The sequence below is a fragment of the Pristiophorus japonicus genome, unplaced genomic scaffold, assembly GCF_044704955.1.
Source record: "Pristiophorus japonicus isolate sPriJap1 unplaced genomic scaffold, sPriJap1.hap1 HAP1_SCAFFOLD_986, whole genome shotgun sequence".
Classification (NCBI taxonomy): Eukaryota; Metazoa; Chordata; class Chondrichthyes; family Pristiophoridae; genus Pristiophorus; species Pristiophorus japonicus.
In genome coordinates this window covers 14,040-36,045 of record NW_027254915.1, presented here as the reverse complement: position 1 = coordinate 36,045, position 22,006 = coordinate 14,040, and the positions used below count along the sequence as shown (strand labels likewise).

The window sequence follows — 22,006 nt, the reverse complement described above, 5'->3', positions numbered from 1 at the left end:
GCACTATAACCATACACTAAGGATTTAAGCAATCTAACTAAATACAGATGATCATTGCTCTACTTTTTTTTCTTTGAATACAATACCAAGACTCATGGAAGTTGTACATGGGAAACTGAATAGACTCCTAACTTCAGACACCTAGATCCACAAATAATCCAAACTGTTTATGATTCAGAACTTGGAAATGAATGCTCACCCAAGCCCTTCCTCAGCAGGCGAATTCCACCTCATGGAAATTGGGAATGGAACCAAGTCTGTGATAGAGAATTCCCTCACTTTGAATGCAGGTGAAAGAATAGCACACTAGAAAAATATAACAGAAACTTGGAAGTACAATATCTGAAAGACAATTTTGCCTCAAAAATAATGAGCTTTAGTACACTTGGAAAAAATGTCAAAGTACAGACACAGACCATTTCATCTATATGGATCTCTTCACTGTACCAAGCTCGTCATGCGGTGAGCATAAAAGGCAGCTGAAAAGCACCTATTTCTGCAGTATATTGATGTGTTAATGTTCTGTGCCACAGAGGATCAGGATATGAACTGTTGCCTATGATTTCTCCTGTAGTGAATCTAGCACCTCACTCAGGCAATGTGTTTATTTTTCTGAATAGAACTGTAACTGGTCTTGGAAGCTGTAGAAACTGTTGTTTATCTTACAGGGCATATTCCACAGCAAACAGAACATTAAAATGATACATATGCAAGAATGCTTGTAAATCAAAACTGCAGATATAAAGCAGCAGTGACGTAATCCATCTTAAAATGGTTTAAAATCATGGTTCACAAATATGTATCTGACTAATATCTTCCGACTGACCTAGGGAGATACATACAAGCTAGTCATTGTTCAGATGGGATGAGTTACTCAACCACCAGCCAAAAAACATGAATTCCTTTGCTGGTGTTAAGGCAGCAGCACCACCATTTAACTTTATCCCATTGCTGACATCAGGACTGGTTTCAGTAGATGAACAATAAATATTTTGTTAGAGGCCTCAAGATTAGGTAAATACTGGGAATGTCCAATTGAGTGACACGGATAAAATTTAAAAAAAATATATAGATTGTTTTTAACAGAACTATCTATATTACTGATGATTTAAAAAAGGACCAAAATTAGAACTGAGTAACAATGTGTAGACATAACTCATATCAAAAGTAGAACATTTAAATGCTGGATTATTAGAATTATTTTCCGATACTAAATTTAGGATATTTTCTAAATTAGATTCTGTAAAAGCACTAAATTATCTAATGAGGTTTTTCTTAAAGTAAAAAGATGTCCACAGATTAAATTATCCTGAATTATTCAACCGAAAATGTATAATTGCAGGCAAGCTGCAGCAATTCATTTGACTTTTTGTCAACGCACATTGTACTGGTACACAGCAACAATTTTGATATTCAGGAGCGGAGGAAAAGCTGACAATATTAAATTTTAAATTTGAGCACAATTTGTTGAATAATTGAAAATCTTCATCTCTGGCATATTAAGTGCAACTGACAAGATGGTCAGTGCTTTGGGGAACAGCAAAACATGGTGGAAAGTGGATTCATGAATCTTAATAGTAGGTTTAAATTCAGAATTCAGAAAGTAAAGATTTGTATTTGGATTTAGATTGTGAATCAACTCATGAATGCTTCCTGAGGGGAGGGGAGGGGAGGGGAGGGGGGATGCTGCACTGCACCAAGCAGATGGCCCAGGGTTGTAAAAACTGCAGTTCTACATCATAATGCTTTCATTTTGGCCCAAGAAAATGCAACTACAACTATTTTGTTTGGGTAAATGCCAGTGGTCAAGAGCACTGCCAAAACTCAACAAACTATATTGAAATTGCACAGACAACACACTTAGAGAGAAAGAAGAATTATTTTTGCTCTACAGAACATTTCAGTATTTCTTCAAAGAGAACTTTCCTTGAACCTTTTCTAGCACAAGACCCATGCTCCAAGATATCCAATTGATGAAATCCCACCTCTGCAATGCTAGTGCAAAAAGCAGCCCTTTAATCTAATTTCTGTGGCTTGTTGAGTTTTCCCTAAAGATTGATTTAAATTTTAAAGATTTGTTGATCATTCAGAAAAGCTCAAGTGGCTGCACTTCATCAATCATAGATCAATGAATTTCCTTGCCAATTGACTGGTCTCACTCAGCAGACATGGGAAGGCTAGAAACAGAGTGGAATAGAAATTTATTTAAGACAAGACTTTAAGTAACAAAATAATCTCTTAGATATACCACCTTCTCCCCGAAAAAGCTACAGAATGGAATGTCAGCCCTAATCCCAGGCTTTTGCTAATGACTCTTAAATATGCTCGTAAAAGAACAAAAAAAATTCAGGAGACTTTCATTTTATTCTTGTGATAAAACACCTGACTCCACTATGCCAATAGAGATCAGGCACACATTGGGCCCAAGTTTCCACATGATTTGTGCCTGATTTTTTAAGGAGTAACTGGTGGAGAACGGACTATCTTAGAAATCGCAATTTTCCACATTTTTTTTTCTGCAGTTCTAGTCAGGTAGAATAGTTCTACTTTGGAACAGAATTTTTTCTTCAAAAGGGGGCGTGTCCGGCCACTGACGCCTGATTTGAAAGTTTCCACATGAAAACGTACTCCAAACTAAAGTAGAATGGAGCAAGTGAAGATTTTTGTAGAACTGAAAAAACCTGTTCTACACATTAAAAAATCAGGCGCAGGTTACAAATTAGGCGTCCAGAACGAGGTGGGGGAAGGGGGGGGAAAAGAGAAGGGAAGTCGTTAAATTCTATAATAAATCCTTATTTATACTTATACAAATAAATCCAACCTGAATAAACATTTATAAGCAAAGAAAAGATTAAATAAACCACTTTCCTACCTGTGTGAAAGTGCTTCAGGCAGGCCTTTCGGGACCGAAGGCTGAACAGGCCGGCCCGAGACTTCGGGCAGGGCAGGGCCCATTCCCAGCACCAGATTTACAGGTAGGTGGCGTTGGGTTAAAGAGAAAGAGAGAAAGAGAAAAAGAGAAGAGAAAAAGGAAAAGAGAAAGAGAAAGAGAAAGAGAAAGAGAAAGAGAAAGAGAAAGAGAAAGAGAAAAAGAGAAAAAGAGAAAAAGAGAAAGAGAAGAGAAAGAGAAAGAGAAAAAGAGAAAAAGAAAAAGAGAAAGAGAAAGAGAAAGAGAAAAAGAGAAAAAGAGAAAAAGAGAAAAAGAGAAAAAGAGAGAAAGAGAAAAAGAGAGAGAGAGAAAAAGAGAGAGAGAGAAAAAGAGAGAGAGAGAAAAAGAGAGAGAGAGAAAAAGAGAGAGAGAGAAAAAGAGAGAGAGAGAAAAAGAGAGAGAGAGAAAAAGAGAGAGAGAGAAAAAGAGAGAGAGAGAAAAAGAGAGAGAGAGAAAAAGAGAGAGAGAGAAAAAGAGAGAGAGAGAGAAAAAGAGAGAGAGAGAAAAAGAGAGAGAGAGAAAAAGAGAGAAAGGGGTCAGGTCGGATCCAGTCCGTTGCAGGAGTCGGGTCGGGTCGGGTGGCGGGAGCGCGGGTCCAGTCAGGGAGGCGGGGAGCGGGAACAGGAGCGCGTGTCGGGTCGGGTCCAGTCAGGGGGGAGCGGGTGTTGGATCTGGTCCGGAGGCGGGGGGGGGGGGGCGGGTTTCGGGTGCCGGGTCTGGTCGGGGGGGGGGGGGGGGGGGAGAGCAGGAGCTGGCCGTGGGAGGAGCCTTATTCACGCAGCCCCTGTGAGGCCATTGTAGCGCGCATGTGCAGAGGTCCCGGCACGGTTTTCAGCGCAGGGACCTGGCTCCCCCCCCTACAGCTCGTGCTGCGCTGCGCCGAGGGCCAGAGGACCTGCAGGGAGGTGGAGAATACGGAGGATTTTTTTTAGGCGCACTTTGTGGCGCGAAAAACGGGCGTCCAGGTCGGGACTGCGCCGTTCTAGGCGCGTGTGGAAACTTGGGCCCATTATGTGGTGAATCACAGGCATAAACCTTAATCCTGCTAATCTATTAACGAAGCACATTGGTATGCCAATGTGTTGGACTCTAGACTGCCTACAGAAAATTTCTATTTGTATATTAAGTATTACAACATAAACTTAATTATCAGGCTTCCCATGTTCCTCCACCCATCAATATCATTCAAAAATATTAATTGCAATCTTAATTTACAAAAAATCATGTGGTGACACTCAATGTTTAAATTAATAGACACACCAAAACTGAATGTTAAAAAAAACTGGGAGGAACTTAGCATCAGCATCGAAGTTTCTTGTAAATAGAATTAAAAATAATTTTACAGCACAGAAACAGGTCAATGCTGGTGTTTATGCTCCACACAAGCCTCCTCCCACCTTGCTTTATTTCATCCCATCAACATAGCGATTCTATTGGTATGTAATTTGTAGCTCAGTTTGCACTAATGTATTCCAATTCAGTCATTTCCGTGGTACAATAAAAATGCATTTTCAGTGACACAGTCATGATCAAGAAAGAATGGCAAAATACTTCAGACCACACACAATAAACTTCTCACCTGCAAAGCACAACCACGTGCTACAGCCTCATCTGCATTTAAAGTTGTACTGAGGGTTTTGCCAAAGAATTTGCTAATTCTTTCTTTAACAGCAGGGATACGAGTTGCTCCACCCACAATCTCAACAGCATAAATATCTTCTCGTTTAAGCTCTAGAGGGAGGAGAAACATTTGTTGCTGAAGGATTATGATAGAGTTTTATAATATTTATGGCATACTGGTAGGGTGAAAATGGAAAAACAAAATGTTCCATTATGAAAAATGTTCTTCTTTAGAATACCCATTAATGTAACACAGAATAAGTCTATGCCGAAACTTGTAAAGTAATCCATTCTAAATTCACACTTTCAAGACTGGTTTCTGACATTTTAAAAATACTGTGGTGTGAGAATCACTGAAGGGGAACGCTTTCCTTACTTTGGCACTTTGCTCAAGTGGTTCTACTTTTAACTAAACTATAGCATTTTCATCAAGTAGGTTTTTTTTGGTGAATAGGCTTCAGGATTTATTTCAGAATTATGTACAAGGCATACATATTTAGTATTAAAACAGCAACTAAAAAGGGGTTCTATACAGGACAGCCTTCGACTTCTAATGAGAGCATGAGCACAAACATCTAGACTTTTTCTTTGGTTTATAAAAAAGGTTTCGCCCCTCCCCTTTTCACTGGGATCCAGTTCCATAGACACTGGAGGCCCTCTGGCACTTCGCTCAAGTGGTCATTCTTGAGCCACAGCAATGAATATCAGCAAGCTATTTGACTGCAGGTGCATCAGAGAGTTCAATCAGATGCTGATTCAATGTCCATGCACATCCAGTAGGAATCTTGGCCTACTTTGCCTTCGCTATACCAGAAGAACCATCACCATCTTGGACAAGATCAACAAATTCAGCCCTGACTGGGGATCAAACCTGGGATTTTCCTGGTCTTTCGTTCAGTTTATTAAAACAGACATCAAAAAAGCAATATCAAGAGTTATTAAATTGCAACAATAAGTTAAAAGAAACATTTTAATAGATTTGTTTTGAACATGGAATGTTTTAGCACAGGTAGATATTAAGACAGAGACTACATTATTTAATAAGAAACTAGGAATGTTAGGAACAGGAGGAGGCAGCCATTCATCCCTCGGGCCATTCAATTACATTGCAGCAGATCTGCACCTCAACTCCATTTACTCACTTTTGATGCCCTTACCCAATAGAAATGTATCTACTGCACTCCTGAAAGCTCCAACTGTCCTAGCATCCACTGCCTTTTGGGAGAGAACGCTCCTGATTTCTACTGCCTTGCATGAAAAAGTGCTTCCTAATTTTGCTCCTGAATGGCCTAGCTCTAATTTTGAGATTATATCCATTTGTTCTTAATTTCCCCGCCAGGTGAAATGGTTTCTATGTGTTTAGCTAATCAAATCTAATGTTTTAAACATCCCGATCAGATAACCCCCTTAATCTACACTCAGAACAATGCTGAGGAGATGAATGACCTTCTCCTGGTCCTAATGGATCATTCTGGTGAACCTGCATGCATCCCCTCAAAAGGTCAATATATCCTTCCTGAAGTACCCAAAACTGAACACACTACGTTAGATGGGGCTCTATACATAAATTGGCTAAGGATTTGAAAAGGAATATAAAGCTATGGGAATAGGTTAAGGAAATGGGATTAAAGTTGAAGAACGAGCTGTGATGACCTGAATGTTCTCTTTTTTTTGTGTGGATTCTATAATGAAAGGGAAATCATGCTTGATAAATCTTCTAGAATTTTTTGAGGATGTAACTAGTAGTAATGGACAAGGGAGAACCAGTGGATGTGGTATATTTGGACTTTCAAAAGGCTTTTGACAAGATTCCACAAGAGATTAGTGTGCAAAATTAAGGCACATGGTATTGGGGGTAATGTATTGACATGGATAGAGAATTGGTTGGCAGATAGGAAGTAAAGAGTCGGAATAAACGGGTCCTTTTCAGAACGGCAGGCAGTGACTAGTGGGGTGCTGCAGGGTTCAGTGCTGGGACCCCAGCGATTTACAATACACATTAATGATTTAGACGAAGGAATTGAATGTAATATCTCCAAGTTTGCAGATGACACTAAGCTGGGTGACAGTGCAAGCTGCGTGGAGGATGCTAGGAGGCTGCAGAGGGACTTGTGGACAGGTTAGGAGAATGGGCAATTGCATGGCAGATGCAGTATAATGTGGATAAATGTGAGGTTATCCACTTTGGTTGCAAAAACAGGAAGGCAGATTATATGAATAGTGACAGATTAGTAAAAGGTGAGGTGCAATGAGACCTGGGAGTCATGGTACATCAGTCATTGAAGGTAGGCATGCAGGTACAGCAAGCAGTTAAGGCAGCAAATGGCATACTGGCCTTCATAGCGAGAGGATTTGAGTATAGGAGCAGGGAGGTCTTACTTTGGTTGTAGAGTCTTGGTGAGACCACACCTTGAGTATTGTGCGCAGTTTTGGTCTTCTAATCTGAGGAAGGACATTCTTGCTATTGAGGGAGTGCAGCGAAGGTTCACCAGACTGATTCCCGAGATGGCAGGACTCACTGGAGTCACTGGAATTTAGAAGAATGAGAGGGGATCTCATAGAAACAAAGAAAATTCTGACAGGACTGGACAGATTAGATGCAGGAAGAATGTTCCCGATGTTGGGGAAGTCCAGAACCAGGGGTCACAGTCCAAGGATAAGGGGCAAGCCATTTAGGACCAAGATGAGGAGAAACTTCTTCACTCAGAATTGTGAACCTGTGGAATTCTCTACCACAGAAAAGTTGTTGAGGCCAGTTCGTTAGATATATTCAAAAGGAAGTTAATGTGGCCCTTACGGCTAAAGGGATCAAGGGGTATGGAGGGAAATTAGGAATGGGGTATTGAAGTTGCACGATCAGCCATGATCATATTGAATGGTGGTGCAGGCTTGAATGGCCTACTCCTGCACCTATGAGAAAAACAAAGTGAAACTGAAGTGTAGAACATTCAAAGATAAACCAATCTGAATTAATATGTTTACTTACTGGTTTGTTCCATAAGACTGCGAAGAGGAGCCTCCACTCTAGACCAAAAAGTACTGCACATCTCTTCAAACTGGGCCCTGTGAACAATCCAAAATAGAAAAAGAAGTTTTGACCCAAGAGTTGAAAAAACATTACACTGATATCCCCTCTGTAAAAGGATGTAATCTGTCAACCAGCTTTTGAGAGATAATTGCATAAAAACTACTTCGGTCACTTGATTTTTTTGAAAACCGTATCATTGTAAATTACATTTGTAGATAGTTTTAATATGGGAACAACTAATATTAAAAATCGTGCACCAGAGCAGAAGCTGACTAAAGTTATTCATGATACAAATCTCTGGCCAGGTTATAAATCAGTCTCTCCACTTTGAATGTAAAATATGCTTTCAATATTTGTTGGTCCGGTTTACTTGACAATTATTTCTTCTCTCCTATCCTTTTAAATTTGTCTCGCAAGCTTTTGGGTCAATGTCACAACTTCCCAGACACCATCTTAACTTGGACATATAATGCCATTCTTCATCCTCACTGGGTCAAAATCCTGGAACTCCCTACCAATAGCATTGTGGAAATACCTTCACCACATGGACTACTGCAGTTCAAGGTGGCCCATCACCATCTACTGATGGGGAAGACTAGAACTAGAAGTAATGATCTTAGAAGGAGCTGCCCATTTAAAAAAAAAAAAAAGGGGAGAAATTTCTTCTCAGACGGGTGTAAATCTGTGGAATTCGCTGCTTCAGAGAGCTGTGGTAGCTGGGTCATTGAATAAATTTAAGACAGAAATAGACAGTTTCTTAAACGATAAAGGCATAAGGGGTTATGGGGAGCGGGTGGGGAACTGGAGCAGAGTCCATGATTAGATCAGCCATGATCGTATTAAATGGCGGAGCAGGCTTGAGGGGCCGTTTGGCCTACTCGTGTTTCTATTTCTTATGTTCTTATCTTTTCGAGGACAACTATGAATGGGCAATAAATGATGGTCTTGCTAACAATGTCCATATTCCGAAGAATTACATATATTAAAAAAATTCAGTGTTTTTTTCATAATTAAAATGAGCAACTGAGTGGTAGCATGTCTGGATTGTCCTTCAAAATATCTCTGAACAATCCTTAATTTTATAAAACTGATTTATCTCAACAACTAATGAAAATCCAAAAGTACTTAGTTATTCCACGTACTGCATAGTATCATAAATCAACAGGATTCATAAGATTTTGGAAATAGGTGACTGATTCTACTTTAAACACAGTGGAAGTTTGAACCTCCAGCAGGAAGAGGTTCATCCTTCAAACCAGTCCTGGAGGCAGTCCATGTGGACTCAGGTGAGAGAGCCAATAGATTTGTGCAGAAACCATGACATTCTGAAGTGGTACCTTTTGAAAAGCGGGGAAATGGGACAGCTGCCAGCTAAGCTGTTGGTTCATTTGCTATTTTGAGTTTTGCACAGCTGCTGATGTCCTTCCTGACTGCACTGTGTGTCGTGGTCTGGAGTGTGCACAGCAAGCAGCGCTGTTCACAAACTGATAAGACAGCTCAAAGCTCAGACATGCCACCAAACACCACAATTTAGCCCGACCTCTTGCAGCAGCCAGTTAAACAGTATTAAATTTATGTCATCTACGTAACTTTGGCAAACAACTTGTCAAATTGTCTAGACAGCAATGGTGATCGGCTTTTGAAATGACTTGTGTACTAGACAGTTACATGTACCCTCTCTAACATGGATAAACCAAGTCAGGAGAGAGACAGGAAAACAGATTCAGCATGCAGTAATCACATTTAAAATGATGAGCCACATCTCAAAAATGGATAGTAAAATGTATAGTTCTTTGTTTTGAAATACAACATATCTCTCTGTCACAGATACCAGGAAAAACTTCTTTACTCAAGAAAATGATAAAATACAATCAGGCAGGATAGTAAAGGCAAAATAAATACAGTTGTATAATATCCTCAGTGCTGATCTAGGCTTCTGCAAGAGATTTACATCAGGATTTTGTAAAACAAGTGTTCATAAAAAAATCCAAAACAAAATTAACCTGGGAAAAACAACATATTTTGAAAGATTAAATATATTCAAAGCAAGAAGAGTCTCCATGTTGCCCTTTGACTTTTGGTTTAGTTCATGTGAATACCTTTGGCTCAACATCATAACCAGCATTGACATCCTTGACGCCACACCAGTTTACCTCAATGGTGCAACCAGTGGCTGAAAACAACCAATTTGTTTTTTCTTTTTCCACTCCCACTGCCTGATCAACAAACAGAATTAAAATTTACTTCTTAAAAATCTTCTAGTGCAGGGAGATACATCAGAGTATATTTTGCAGCAATCTGAAATCCTAGACTCGATTCATTTTATTCTACAAAAATGTAATTAGTGTTCAGTGTTGCAATAAGCAGATACCCATTACAGATATTAACCATTACTGTATCTTTTATACCCTCTGAAAAGGACCAAGATCCTGAAACTTCACCATTATCTTGTACCTGTTCAATGCTCCAGAAACATCGATGTCATTCATGAAACACTCAATATTCATTGGTAGGTCAGATGCATTGGCACTCATTAGTTTCTTCAGCTTTTCGCATTCCTGGAAAAGCCGCATTACGGCCCGGATCTTTGACTTAACATCTAGTTTGTACTTTTTACTGAATTCTTCACAGAAGTGATTTACTAGAATCTCATCAAAGTTCCTTCCACCCAAGTAGGGATCAAAAGCAGTAGCAAGGACCTAGGACAACACAAACCTACAGTTAAATGGCAATGGAAAAAAACTGCAAATGCTGGAAACCTGAAATAAAAACAAGTTATTGAAATTGTGTGTGTGTGTATCCTTCATCTGTTCTAATGAATAGTAGATGCCTAAAATGTCATAACCTATCTTTTCTATTTACAGATGCCGTTTGACCTACTGTATATTTCTATACCAAGAAATAAGCAGTAATATTAAAGGTTTAACGGTGGAGTCACATTAATTTGAAAGTGCAATAAGTTTACTTAATCATTTTTTGTGTCAGCCAACAGATGAATTTTCTTATCTCTGTGGCTATTCCTTATCCCACCAATTTTGGTATGTGACTGCCAAAATATGACATTTTGTTATCAGTTGCACACAGACCTTAATGAATTTTGTTTTTAGATGTGGCTTTCAGCATTGGAGAAAAGTGATCTCACCCAGTATTGACATTGCATGTCTAATTTGTCAACGCGGTAAAGTGGTCTTGCCACAAAGACTTAAAAGAACTGATATCTGGCAGTGCTAAATGCCGTTTTACGAAAAAGTGTAGATTGGAAATTCAATTGGATGCAAAGGATGACATTTTGGCTAAAATTCCAGTATGCCATGCAAGTTTAGAAGCAGTTGCACAATTTGCAAGATTGTGGACTGTGTAAACTATCAACATAACCATCACAGTCACAAAGATAGCAGCTGTTAGAGCTCGATCATTGGTCAATATACCCGTTTGTTATAAGAATTAATGATTCGTGGAAGTTAGTGATACAAAGGGTAGGAAGGCAGGAGTACTAATTTCTCTCGTGGACTGCCAAAAAGCCAATTAAATGAATAATGGTGATACACTGCTTAAAATACACGACCCGAGACCAGTGCATTGATTATGGTTGCTAAAGAGTTCCAGAAGCAGTGCTTATGCAATGCCAATGTGAAAGAAGAAAAGGAAATATGTGAAATAAGTAAGCCATATTATGAGAGTTGTGTGGCTGACTTTTCAAAGTTATTCTACCACAAAGTTCTTGCTCCCAGAAATAAATCAAGGTAAGTTATGCTCTGAAGAAGATATTGTAATTTAAACTAATGACTAAATTCAGACTAGAACCACTTTACTAAAGTTTGTTGATTATTTCTAAGACCAAGCAGAATTATGCAGCAGCAGAATTAAGATCTCAAAGTGAAGCAGCTTCTCTATTATCAAGAAGTCATCAATCAGTAGTAGTGTTTGTGAGCATTTACTGTATGTACATTGCACCTGGGCAGGACCGGAACCAATGTCCAAGGGGTGTGTTTGCTAGTGCTGTTGGGGAGGAGTTAAATTAATATGGCAGGGGGATGGGAACCTATGCAGGGACACAGAGGAAAGTAGAATGGGGGCAGAAGCAAAAGACAGAAAGAAGAAAAGCAAAAAGGGGCCACATATCATCAAAATTCTAAAGGGTCAAAGGGTGTTAGAAAGACAAGCCCGAAGGCTCTGTGCCTCAATGCGAGGAGTATTTGGAATAAGGTGGACGAATTAACTGCGCAGATAGCAGTTAACGGGTATGATCAAATTGGCATCACGGAGACATGGCTCCAGGGCTCAACATCCAGGGGTATTCAACATTTAGGAAGGATAGACAGAAAGGAAAAGGAGGCGGGGTGGCATTGCTGGTTAAAGAGGAACTTAATGCAATAGTAAGAAAGGACATTAGCTTGGATGATGTGGAATCAGTATGGGTGGAGCTGCGGAATACCAAGGGGCAGAAAACGCTAGTGGGAGTTGCGTACAGACCACCAAACAGTAGTAGTAAGGTTGGGGACATCATCAAACAAGAAATTAGGGATGCATGCAATAAAGGTACAGCAGTTATCATGGGTGACTTTAATCTACATATTGATTGGGCTAACCAAACTGGTGGCAATGCAGTGGAGGATTTCCTGGAGCGTATTAGGGATGGTTTTCTCGACCAATATGTCAAGGAACCAATCAGGGAGCTGGCCAGCCTAGACTGGGTGATGTGTAATGAGAAAGGACTAATTAGCAATCTTGTTGTGAGAGACCCCTTGGGGAAGAGTGACCATAACATGGTAGAATTCTTTATTAGGATGCAGAGTGACAGTTAATTCAGAAACTGGGGCCCTGAACTTAAGGAAAGGTAACTTCGATGGTTTGAGGCATGAATTGGCTAGAATAGACTGCCAAATGATACTTAAAAGGGTTGACTGTGGATAGGCAATGGCAAACATTTAAAGATCACATGGATGAACTTCAGCAATTGTACATCCCTGTCTGGAGTAAAAATAAAATGGGGAAGGTTGCTCAACCATGGCTAACAAGGGAAATTAAGGATAGTGTTAAAATCAAGAAAGAGGCTTATAAATTGGCCAGAAAAAGCAACAAACCTGAGGACTGGGAGAAATTTAGAATTCAGCAGAGGAGGACGAAAGGTTTAATTAAGAGGGGGAAAATAGAGTATGAGAAGAGTATGCCGGGAACATAAAAACTGACTGCAAAAGCTTCTATAGATATGTGAAGAGAAAAAGATTAGGTGAAGACAAACGTAGATCCCTTGCAGTCGGATTCAGGTGAATTTATAATGGGGAACAAAGAAATGGCAGACTAATTGAACAAATACTTTGGTTCTGTCTTCACGAAGGAAGACACAAATAACCTTCCAGAAGTACTAGGGGACTGAGGGTCTAGTGAGAAGGAGGAACTGAATGATATCCTTATTAGGCGGGAAGTTGTGTTAGGAAAATTGATGGGATTAAAGGTCGCTAAATCCCCAGGGCCGGATTACTCTGGGATGCAGACTCTTAAGGAAGTGGCCCTAGAAATAGTGGATGCATTGGTGATCATTTTCCAACAGTCTATCGACTCGGGATCAGTTCCAATGACTGGAGGGTAGCTAATGGAACACCACTTTTTTTAAAAAAAGGGAGGGAGAGAGAAAACAGGTAATTATAGACCGGTTAGCCTGACATCAGTGGTGGGGAAAATGTTGGAATCAATTATTATGGATGAAATAGCAGCGCATTTGGAAAGCAGTGACAAGATCGGTCCAAGTCAGCATGGATTTATGAAGGAGAAATCATGCTTGACAAATCTTCTGGAATTTTTTGAGGATGTAACTAGTAGCGTGGACAAGGGAGAACCAGTGGATGTGGTGTATTTGGACTTTCAAAAGGCTTTTGACAAAGTCCCACACAAGAGATTGGTGTGCAAAATCAAAGCACATGGTATTAGGGGTAATATACTGACGTGGATAGAGAACTGGTTGGCAGACAGGAAGCAGAGAGTCGGGATAAATGGATCCTTTTCAGAATGGCAGGCAGTGACTAGTGGAGTGCCGCAGGGCTCAGCGCTGGGACCCCAGCTCTTTACAATATACAACAATGATTTGGATGAAGGAATTGAATGTAATATCTCCAAGTTTGCAGATGACACTAAACTGGGTGACAGTGTGAGCTGTGAGGGGGATGCCAAGAGGCTGCAGGGTGACTTAGACAGGTTAGGCGAGTGGGCAAATGCAGTATAATGTGGATAAATGTGAGGTTATCCACTTTGTGGGCAAAAATACAAAGATAGATTATCTGAATGGTGGCAGATTAGGAAAAGGGGAGGTGCAACGAGACCTGGGTGTCATGGTACATCAGTCATTGAAAGGTGGCATACAGGTACAGCAGGCAGTGAAGGTGGCAAATGATATGTTGGCCTTCATAGCTAGGGGATTTGAAGATAGGAGCAGGGAGGTCACACTGCAGTTGTACAGGGCCTTGGTGAGGCCTCACCTGGAATAGTGTGTTCAGTTTTGGTCGAATCTGAGGAAGGACGTTCTTGCTATTGAGGGAGTGCAGCGAAGGTTCACCAGACTGATTCCCGGGATGGCTGGACTGACATATGAGGAGACTGGATCAACTGGGTCTTTATACATTTGGAGTTTAGAAGGATGAGAGGGGATCTCATAGAAACATACAAGATTCTGACAGGATGGGACAGGTTAGATGCGGGTAGATTGTTCCCGATGTTGGGGAAGTCCAGATCCAGGGGACACAGTCTTAGGATAAGGGGTAGGCCATTTAGGACTGAGATGAGGAGGAAATTCTTCAGAGAGCTGTTAAGCTGTGGAATTCCATGCCGCAGAGAGTTGTTGAATATATCCAATGAACTGGCCTCAAGAGGGAGCTAGATATGGCCCTTATGGCTAAGGGGATCAAGGGGTATGGAGAGAAAGCAGGAAAGGGGTACTGAGGGAATGATCAGCTATGATCTTATCAAATAGTGGTGCAGACTCGAAGGGCCGAATGGCCTTCTCCTGCACCTATTTTCTATGCTTACATTTGTTCCACAAAATGTCAAAAATTAGACTTCATGTACATTAAAAAATACTGCTTGACCTTACCTTTAGTTTCCCCTTATTGAATGCACAGACTGAAACCTGAAATGCTGAGTGTCCCATATCAACAAAAACAACATTCCTTGGCTTCTCCTCGGGGGCTGGTAGGTCTTGTTTGTATATCCCGTAAGCGAGTGCAACTGTATATATAAAGCAATAGGTGTAACTACACAAGGTTCCAGAGGATACATTTTAATTAACAGGTTTGCCCAACACAATTGAGACAAAATAATAAAATCCCACTGTGTGCGTGGAGCACTTATTTAGCTATTGAAATACCCACATTTCTCCTCCATAAGCACAGATTGAGAAAAGGCAATTCAGACCAGTGCTACCATTGGCCTCAGCAACCCAAGGCTGAGGAGGGACAAATTCCTACTCCTGATCACCAGATCAATGATCCTTACTAGAAACTATATGCACGCGCGGATACTGGAGTAGGATACTGTGGTTTCCTCATGGCTGACTGATCTGTTGACGTTCACAGTTTAGGCTTATATAAACAATGGGTGCCATGAGATTGTACCTCACAGCATGAGTCTCAGCCTTTGAAAGGCCTGGAGTTTCCACTCGATTGTGTTGGCTTGAAAAGCATCGTGCTAGAAGTAGGCCCGTCCCCAGCGTGAATTAATCACCATTGGGAGTTTCGCCAATTGCTCTGCAGGCCTTTGAGGGGGCTCCAAATATTAAGCTGGAAAAGGTGTTAAATCAGGTTACTCAAAGTTGGTAGATTAACACAGATATAAAATGCTTATTTTTGTGATAGACCCATTTTCAGTTGTATTAATCAAACTTTACCAAATTACCACTCTTAAATATAGCAAGGAATTTTTTTTTTTTTAAAAAAAAGCAATTTTTCCCTCAAAATTACTTTTTAAATATAAAAGTCCGATTGCGCTGGTTCTTTGCAGATTTTGCATTCGCCGATATGCAAATGAGTTTGGCCAGAAACTCAGGGAAAAAAAAGGCACAATTTGCACTGGAATCACCAATTGCACCCAAAGCAGAAACTCTCCCTCCACATCTTTAAAAAGTTCATTCAAATTAACTGTTTTTGACAGATAACGATTTCATAATGTGCCAATGTGTCCTTGTGTCCAATTTAAATAATTTACATTCATGTTATGTCTTTCAGCATTTGAAAGGACTGATCACATTTGCTTTCATTCTTTTCTCCAAAAATAACTAGCTGAAATTCAATTATCTAGCCTATTCTCATTACACAGAATGATCAATGAATGTTTGAGAATAGTGCTCCAAACAGCACAATATTTGAAATCATGTATGCACAAACATCTTTGTAAATGTGAGGATCTATATACATAGATTTCGGAGAACAGAACGACATACGGTGGTGCAGCAAGCTAAAGATCTAAAAGAGCGGTAGGATGTAGGCTTTCTCCTAGAATTACCCACATGACAAATTCTCATTCTGCCTTTGCATATAGAAGGCAACTACAGATGGAGATCAGGTTATTTCCCCACAGAGACAAAGAAGAAAGGAAGGAAACAACTCCCATTCTCAAATAAATTTTACTAATTGTTTACAGGCTGTTATTAACAAAGGTTCTAGTACTTGAGATTATTTGAACCCTTTAGTATTTCACTGCATTGAAACAATCCTACCCATCTATTAACCTACACGGAGACTGCTTCTCTCTTGCAATACAGATTAAAATCATGGATAAACATTTTTGTGAATATCACATCAAGGATATAATTGTCAATTGCTACTAATAAAAGTTACAAAAAGCCCACTAAGAAATAAAATGGTATGGATTTAATAAATACGATATATACAATTGAATTCAAGTTAGTTATCTAATTAGAATTCAAGTGCTCAATAGATATTACTCATGATTTCTGAGGTTATACAAGGTTGCGGGTGCAAGCCCCAATCTAGAGTACATAATCTAGACAAACACTTCAATGCTGAGGGAGTGCTGCATTGTCAAAGGGGTTATCCTTCAGATGAGATGTTAGACCAAAAGTCAACATTTAAGATTCCGTATCATTGTTCAAAAGTAGTCTGATCAACATTCTTCCTTCAACCACCAAAACCAAATTAAATAACCATTCATATTATTGCTGTTTCTGCAACCTTGCTATATGCTAAATGATTGTTATGTGCCTACATAACAGTCACTACATTTCAAAAAGTAATTAATTGTCAGTGAAGCACTTTAAGATGCTTAATAAACTTGGCACTACATAAACAACAATCTTAAAAGCTATTTTACTGCTGTGTAATTCCCTGCCATTCATTATTATTTGTACAGGTTGCAATGGGTTAGTAATTCAATGCATTGGACAGGCCAACAGTTTGAATCCTATTCTCACCGATAGGACAGCTGATTTTCTATTTTTCTCCTCAAACTGCACCAATATATTTTTGTTCTAGTGCAGGTCAGCAGCTAGAATATGGCAAATCCAGTCCTCTTTCCCACAAGAATGCCTATTTTGTTGCGTCCAAAAAGCATTTAACTATTACCTGAAGTGGTTTCATTAATTAGCCGTAAACAGTTGAGTCCTGCAATCTGTGCAGCATCCATTACAGACCTCCTCTCAGCATCTGTGTAGAAACATGGAACCTACAGATAGTACAAAGAAGATCAATGAAGAAAAAGGCATTTGTCCAAAGAATGACATTAAAAAAAATCAATTTCCAAAAATGACTAATATACTGTACAAAATTAGCAGTTTTTGACTACTTACTGATATCACACAATCCATGACTGATTTCTTAAGCGCAATTTCAGCAGTTTCCTTCAGTTTAGTCAACAACATTCCTGTCACTTGCTCCACACTAAAGCATCGTTCCTCTTCCATGTACAAAACCTTTTAAAAAATGAAAACAAGGAAACGTTATCACTTAATCATGACATTAGTAAAATCCTTTTATTTGAAAAATACATCTTGACCAAAAACATTTGTTCAAATATTTTTCATTAAATCAGGAGAAGAAAAATAACTGACATCAGGGAGGAAGGGACTTGCACATATATAGGCAGTACCTTACATGTCCACAGCACATCCCAATAGCACTTCACAGCTAGTAAAGTACTTTTGAAATGTAGTCACTGCTGAAATATAGAGAAACCCAGCAGCCAATTCTGCATACCAGGCACACCATGTTGCCTCAGGTAAGTAGCTATTCGCCATCAAGCCTGATCCAGTCCTATCTGACATTAAAGCATATGCATTTCCACCAAGGGTCACCCAAGAACAATCACTGATTTCCCCTCCTTAGGGGCACTATGGCCTCACCACTCCTATCATGTCAATCGCAGATAATCTCATGGCCATCTCTGACCATCTCTCCACCCCCCAACCCAACCCCACTTCCTTCTGTGACCGTCCCTGGAAAAAAAACACTCTCCCAACTCTCTTACAACTGCACTTATGAAATCCCAACTGTCCAGCCTTTAGCCCTCCATTCACCATGCTATTTCTATAGCTACTGATCTGCTCAACCACACCCTCCCCACCACCTTTGATGCCCTAGTCCCTACTAAAACAATTACACTCTCTCACCCTGGCCATTCCCCCTGGTACGGCCCTCATCGTCACTCCCTTAAGTCAAAGGGACGCAGAATTGAATGGATATGTTGGACAACTCGTTTAGCCACTCACCGCTAGATCTGGCTGGACAAAACATCGGGTCCTGCTCTCGTCAGCCAAAATTGCTCACTATTCAGAGTCATTCTGGAATGTAAAGATAAATCCCAGCTTCTAGTCTCCACAGCTAACTGTTTTCTTAAACCCCATTCCTGTCTCTTCTACCCTCACCGCCGACAACAAATGAGAGGAGCTCATGAACTTTTGTCTCCAAGATTAAGACCATCCGTTCAGCTGCCTCTGCCACTTGCCTTCCTTCTCCTGCCCCATTGGGCCAAACTTCCTCCAAGGTTTCCCCCCTGCCCTAGCTTCACATTTTTCTCTCCTCATGGACAAGATGAGCACGGAGAGGCCACAAGACTCACTTTCTGCTCCCTCTACCCTATTCCCACCAAACTGCTGACCACCCAACTTCCTTTTCTGGCTCCGTTAGCTGACATTGCTAAAGGTTCTCTCTCTCTCCTCAGGTACTGTCCCCCTCTCCCTCAAATCTGCCGTTATCACCTTGACCCCTCTGTTCTTGCAAACTATTGCCCTATCTCCAACCCCCTTTCCTCTCCAAAGTTCTTAACTTGTTGCCTCCCAAATCCGTGCCCATCTTTCCCGCAACTCCATGTTTGAATCTGCCCTTGTCACAGTATCGAAACGGCTCTCAAAGTCACAAATGACATCCTTTGTGACTGTGACAAAGGTAAACTATCCCTCCTCATCCTTCTTGACTTGTATACAGCCTTTGACACGGTTGACTACTCCAACGCCTCTCTGCCATTGTCCAGCTGGGTGGGACTGTACTCGTCTGGTTCCATTCTTATCTATCTAATCATAGCCAGAGAATCACCTGCAACAGCTTTGCTTCCCACCCCTACATTGTTACCTCTGGTGTCCCCCAAGGATTTATCATTGGCCCCCTCCTATTTCTCATCTACATTTACCGCTTGGTGTCATCATCCGAAAATACAGCGTCAGTTTCCACATGTATGCTGATGACACCCACATCTACCTCACCACTTCTCTCGACCCCTCCACAGTCTCTAAATTGTCAGACTGCTTGTCCGACAGTTCTAGATGAGCAGATATTTTCTCCAATTAAGTAATGGGAAGACCAAAGCCATTGTTTTTAGTCCCCGCCACAAACTTCATTCCCTGGACACCGACTCCATCTCTCTCCTTAACATTTGTCTGAGGCTGAACCACACTGTTCACAACCTTGCATATTTGACCCTGAAATAACCTTCCGACCACATATCCGCAGCATAACCAAGACAACCTTGTTCCTCCTCCGTAACATCGCCCGTCTCGGCCCTTGTCTCAGCTGATCTGCTGCTGAAACTCGCATCCATGCCTTTGTTACCTAGACTGGACTTCCACTCCTGGCTAGCCTCCCACATTCTACCCAATGTAAACTGGAGGTCATCCAAAATTTGGCTGCCCGTGTCCTAATTTGCACCAACTCCCACCCATCACCCACCCCTGTGCTCACTGACCTACATTGGTTTCCGGTTAAGCAACGCCTTGATTTCAAATCCCTCCATGGCCTCACCCCCTCCCGATCTCTAATCTCCTTCAGCCCCACAACCATCAGATGGATACCAGTGTAGCCTTTAAATGCATGCCTACCATATAGTAGTAGGATATAGAGACATGATGTCCTCCATGACAAGTTTACAATCTTGTGACAGACCACCCTTCGTTGAGGGGCATTGCACTTTTGTGTAGCCCTCAGTTGGAGTGGTAATGGAGAGGCTGGGCACACTACACCTACCCATCCTCTCATCTTAGACTCCAAAGCACCATAGTCTAACAAAATGAAGGCAAGAGATATTTAAAAGCTGCTCAACAGGAGCTTGGTGTTCAAGTTTATTTAGGGGCACCTGATGGCATCTACTTAGTAAATGCATTAACTATATAATTAAAAACTATTTTGCAACTCACTGCATTACAGCAATTACTGCAGGACTTAAAAATCAACAGTGTTCCACTAAAGTGAAGCATTTAGCAAGGGACCAGTAAATGTATTCTAATGTGATCACTGTATTGTATTTGCACAAAGATGACACATCTTGAGCAAGCTTTTCACTAACCATCCCTAACAAACGTTTGTGTTTAACTTTCACTCGAACAAAAAAAAAGTTAGACCAGTGACAGTGTTATTGAAGGCTTATACTGAAAAGTTAAAAAACAAGATACAATCTAAATAAGTTAGGCAAAGTAGAAATGTAACGGATTTTTTCTTTTAAACTCCTTTGAGCATTCTCAAGCATCACCAATATGGAAGTAGTCATGACAACATGAGGTAGTGTTTGGACCAAGTGACATCAACTTCTCTACTTCCATCCAAATGACAAAGCATGCACTTTTGTAATAAGCCAGCCATTAGTTACGGAGCAAAGTGACACTAACCTTAACACCTGTGGTACCATTTGACATCTGGACGAGTTCATATGCAAGCTTGGATATCTCAGTGCTTACAAACGGATCGGTGAAAGCCCGGCCATGGAGCCTTTTAAATCCTTGTAAAGTGTTCTTCACATTTGACACTACCTACAAGAGAAGTTAAAACTTGATTCTTAATATCTAAAAACAATTATTTCTACTTTCAAAGTTCTTGAATTAAATTGCAACAAATTTTAGTTCCTTTACAGAAGGTGCAATTTAGTTATAGTTTAGCTCCAATATTATAAATTACATTGAAGATTTTTGTACAGGATCAGGTTTCTCTGTTGCTAGTTATGCAAATCTTGTAAAGGAATAGGCAGCTATCTGCTCTGCAATTTAAAATGCATTATACTTAGTGAAAAGGATTAAAATGTCTGGGATAATTATAGGTTTAACTCCAAGGCACCAACAGGTAGTGCAAGCAGCATCCATCAACACACATACACTTGGAGGCAGGCAGCTGACAGAAGTGGGATTCTTGACTAATTTGTCTCCCAAGTTAGGTGCTGAGGCCAATTGTAGCTCCCTTACTGCCACTGCAGCACAGCACAGGGTTTGAACGATGACTTTCCTGGCCTGTGGTTCACCAGCATACCTGACAATGCATTGACCTTTAAGTGCAATAGCCAACATTTTAACAAATACCTGTTCTAGTTGATCATCACTCACTTACTGAAATCTGTATCATGCATTAATAGTGGTTCTGAATTGTAAAACAATATTTTAAAGAACATTAAAAAAAAAACAGCAATAGAGGATAAAAGCTGCAGTTCTAGTCAGTTCAGTGATTTCAAAAAGTTTGCCATCTGCGGAGTGTTCAACAGTGCGCCAGGGAAGCACTCTCAGCATCCTTTCCTGAAATTTTCCAACTCTCTAAAAGGAGGATGCACTGAGCTCTTCCTACCTGACTTTTGGCTGCAGCTCCAACTGAACGATTTCTGGGTCCAAAGGATACACAAGACCTGCAATTTTAAAGCACAGTGTACAATTTAACTATTCCAGGACTCAATCTAGATTACCATATTCATCCTTTCTGTGCTCTCAACAATCACCAGGGTTGAAGAAACAGCACCGAACTGTCACATGGCAAAACAGACATTGCTTTTGTAGTATACATGATTACATTTGATTCTAGATTCGTGCCCACAAGCTGGTTTCTGGCATTTACCCTGAAAAATCCGGCTCCGTTATCTAACAGACAGGCAGGCCCAGTGTTTGTGGCCAGAATAAGGGAGCCAGATTTAGCATCATAAGCACTGGGAGCTGGTGTCCAGGAATTCCAATTAAAAACAGTGTC

At 40.5% G+C, this 22,006-nt stretch overlaps 1 protein-coding gene across 1 annotated transcript in view; it reads right to left on the bottom strand.

Moving 5' to 3' along the window:
• LOC139258434 (heat shock 70 kDa protein 4-like) overlaps positions 1–20,786 on the bottom strand; it is a 54,029-nt gene extending 33,243 nt beyond the window's left edge. Inside the window, exons 1-8 of the mRNA XM_070874787.1 lie at positions 20,674–20,786; positions 17,371–17,493; positions 17,147–17,246; positions 14,662–14,795; positions 10,032–10,276; positions 7,536–7,612; positions 4,509–4,660; positions 200–306 (exon numbers count right to left, since the gene is read on the bottom strand). Of these exons, the coding sequence (XP_070730888.1) occupies positions 200–306; positions 4,509–4,660; positions 7,536–7,612; positions 10,032–10,276; positions 14,662–14,795; positions 17,147–17,246; positions 17,371–17,493; positions 20,674–20,700 (965 nt within the window). The 5' untranslated portion in view covers positions 20,701–20,786. The remainder of the gene's footprint in view (positions 1–199; positions 307–4,508; positions 4,661–7,535; positions 7,613–10,031; positions 10,277–14,661; positions 14,796–17,146; positions 17,247–17,370; positions 17,494–20,673) is intronic.
• Positions 20,787–22,006: the final 1,220 nt, after the last annotated feature.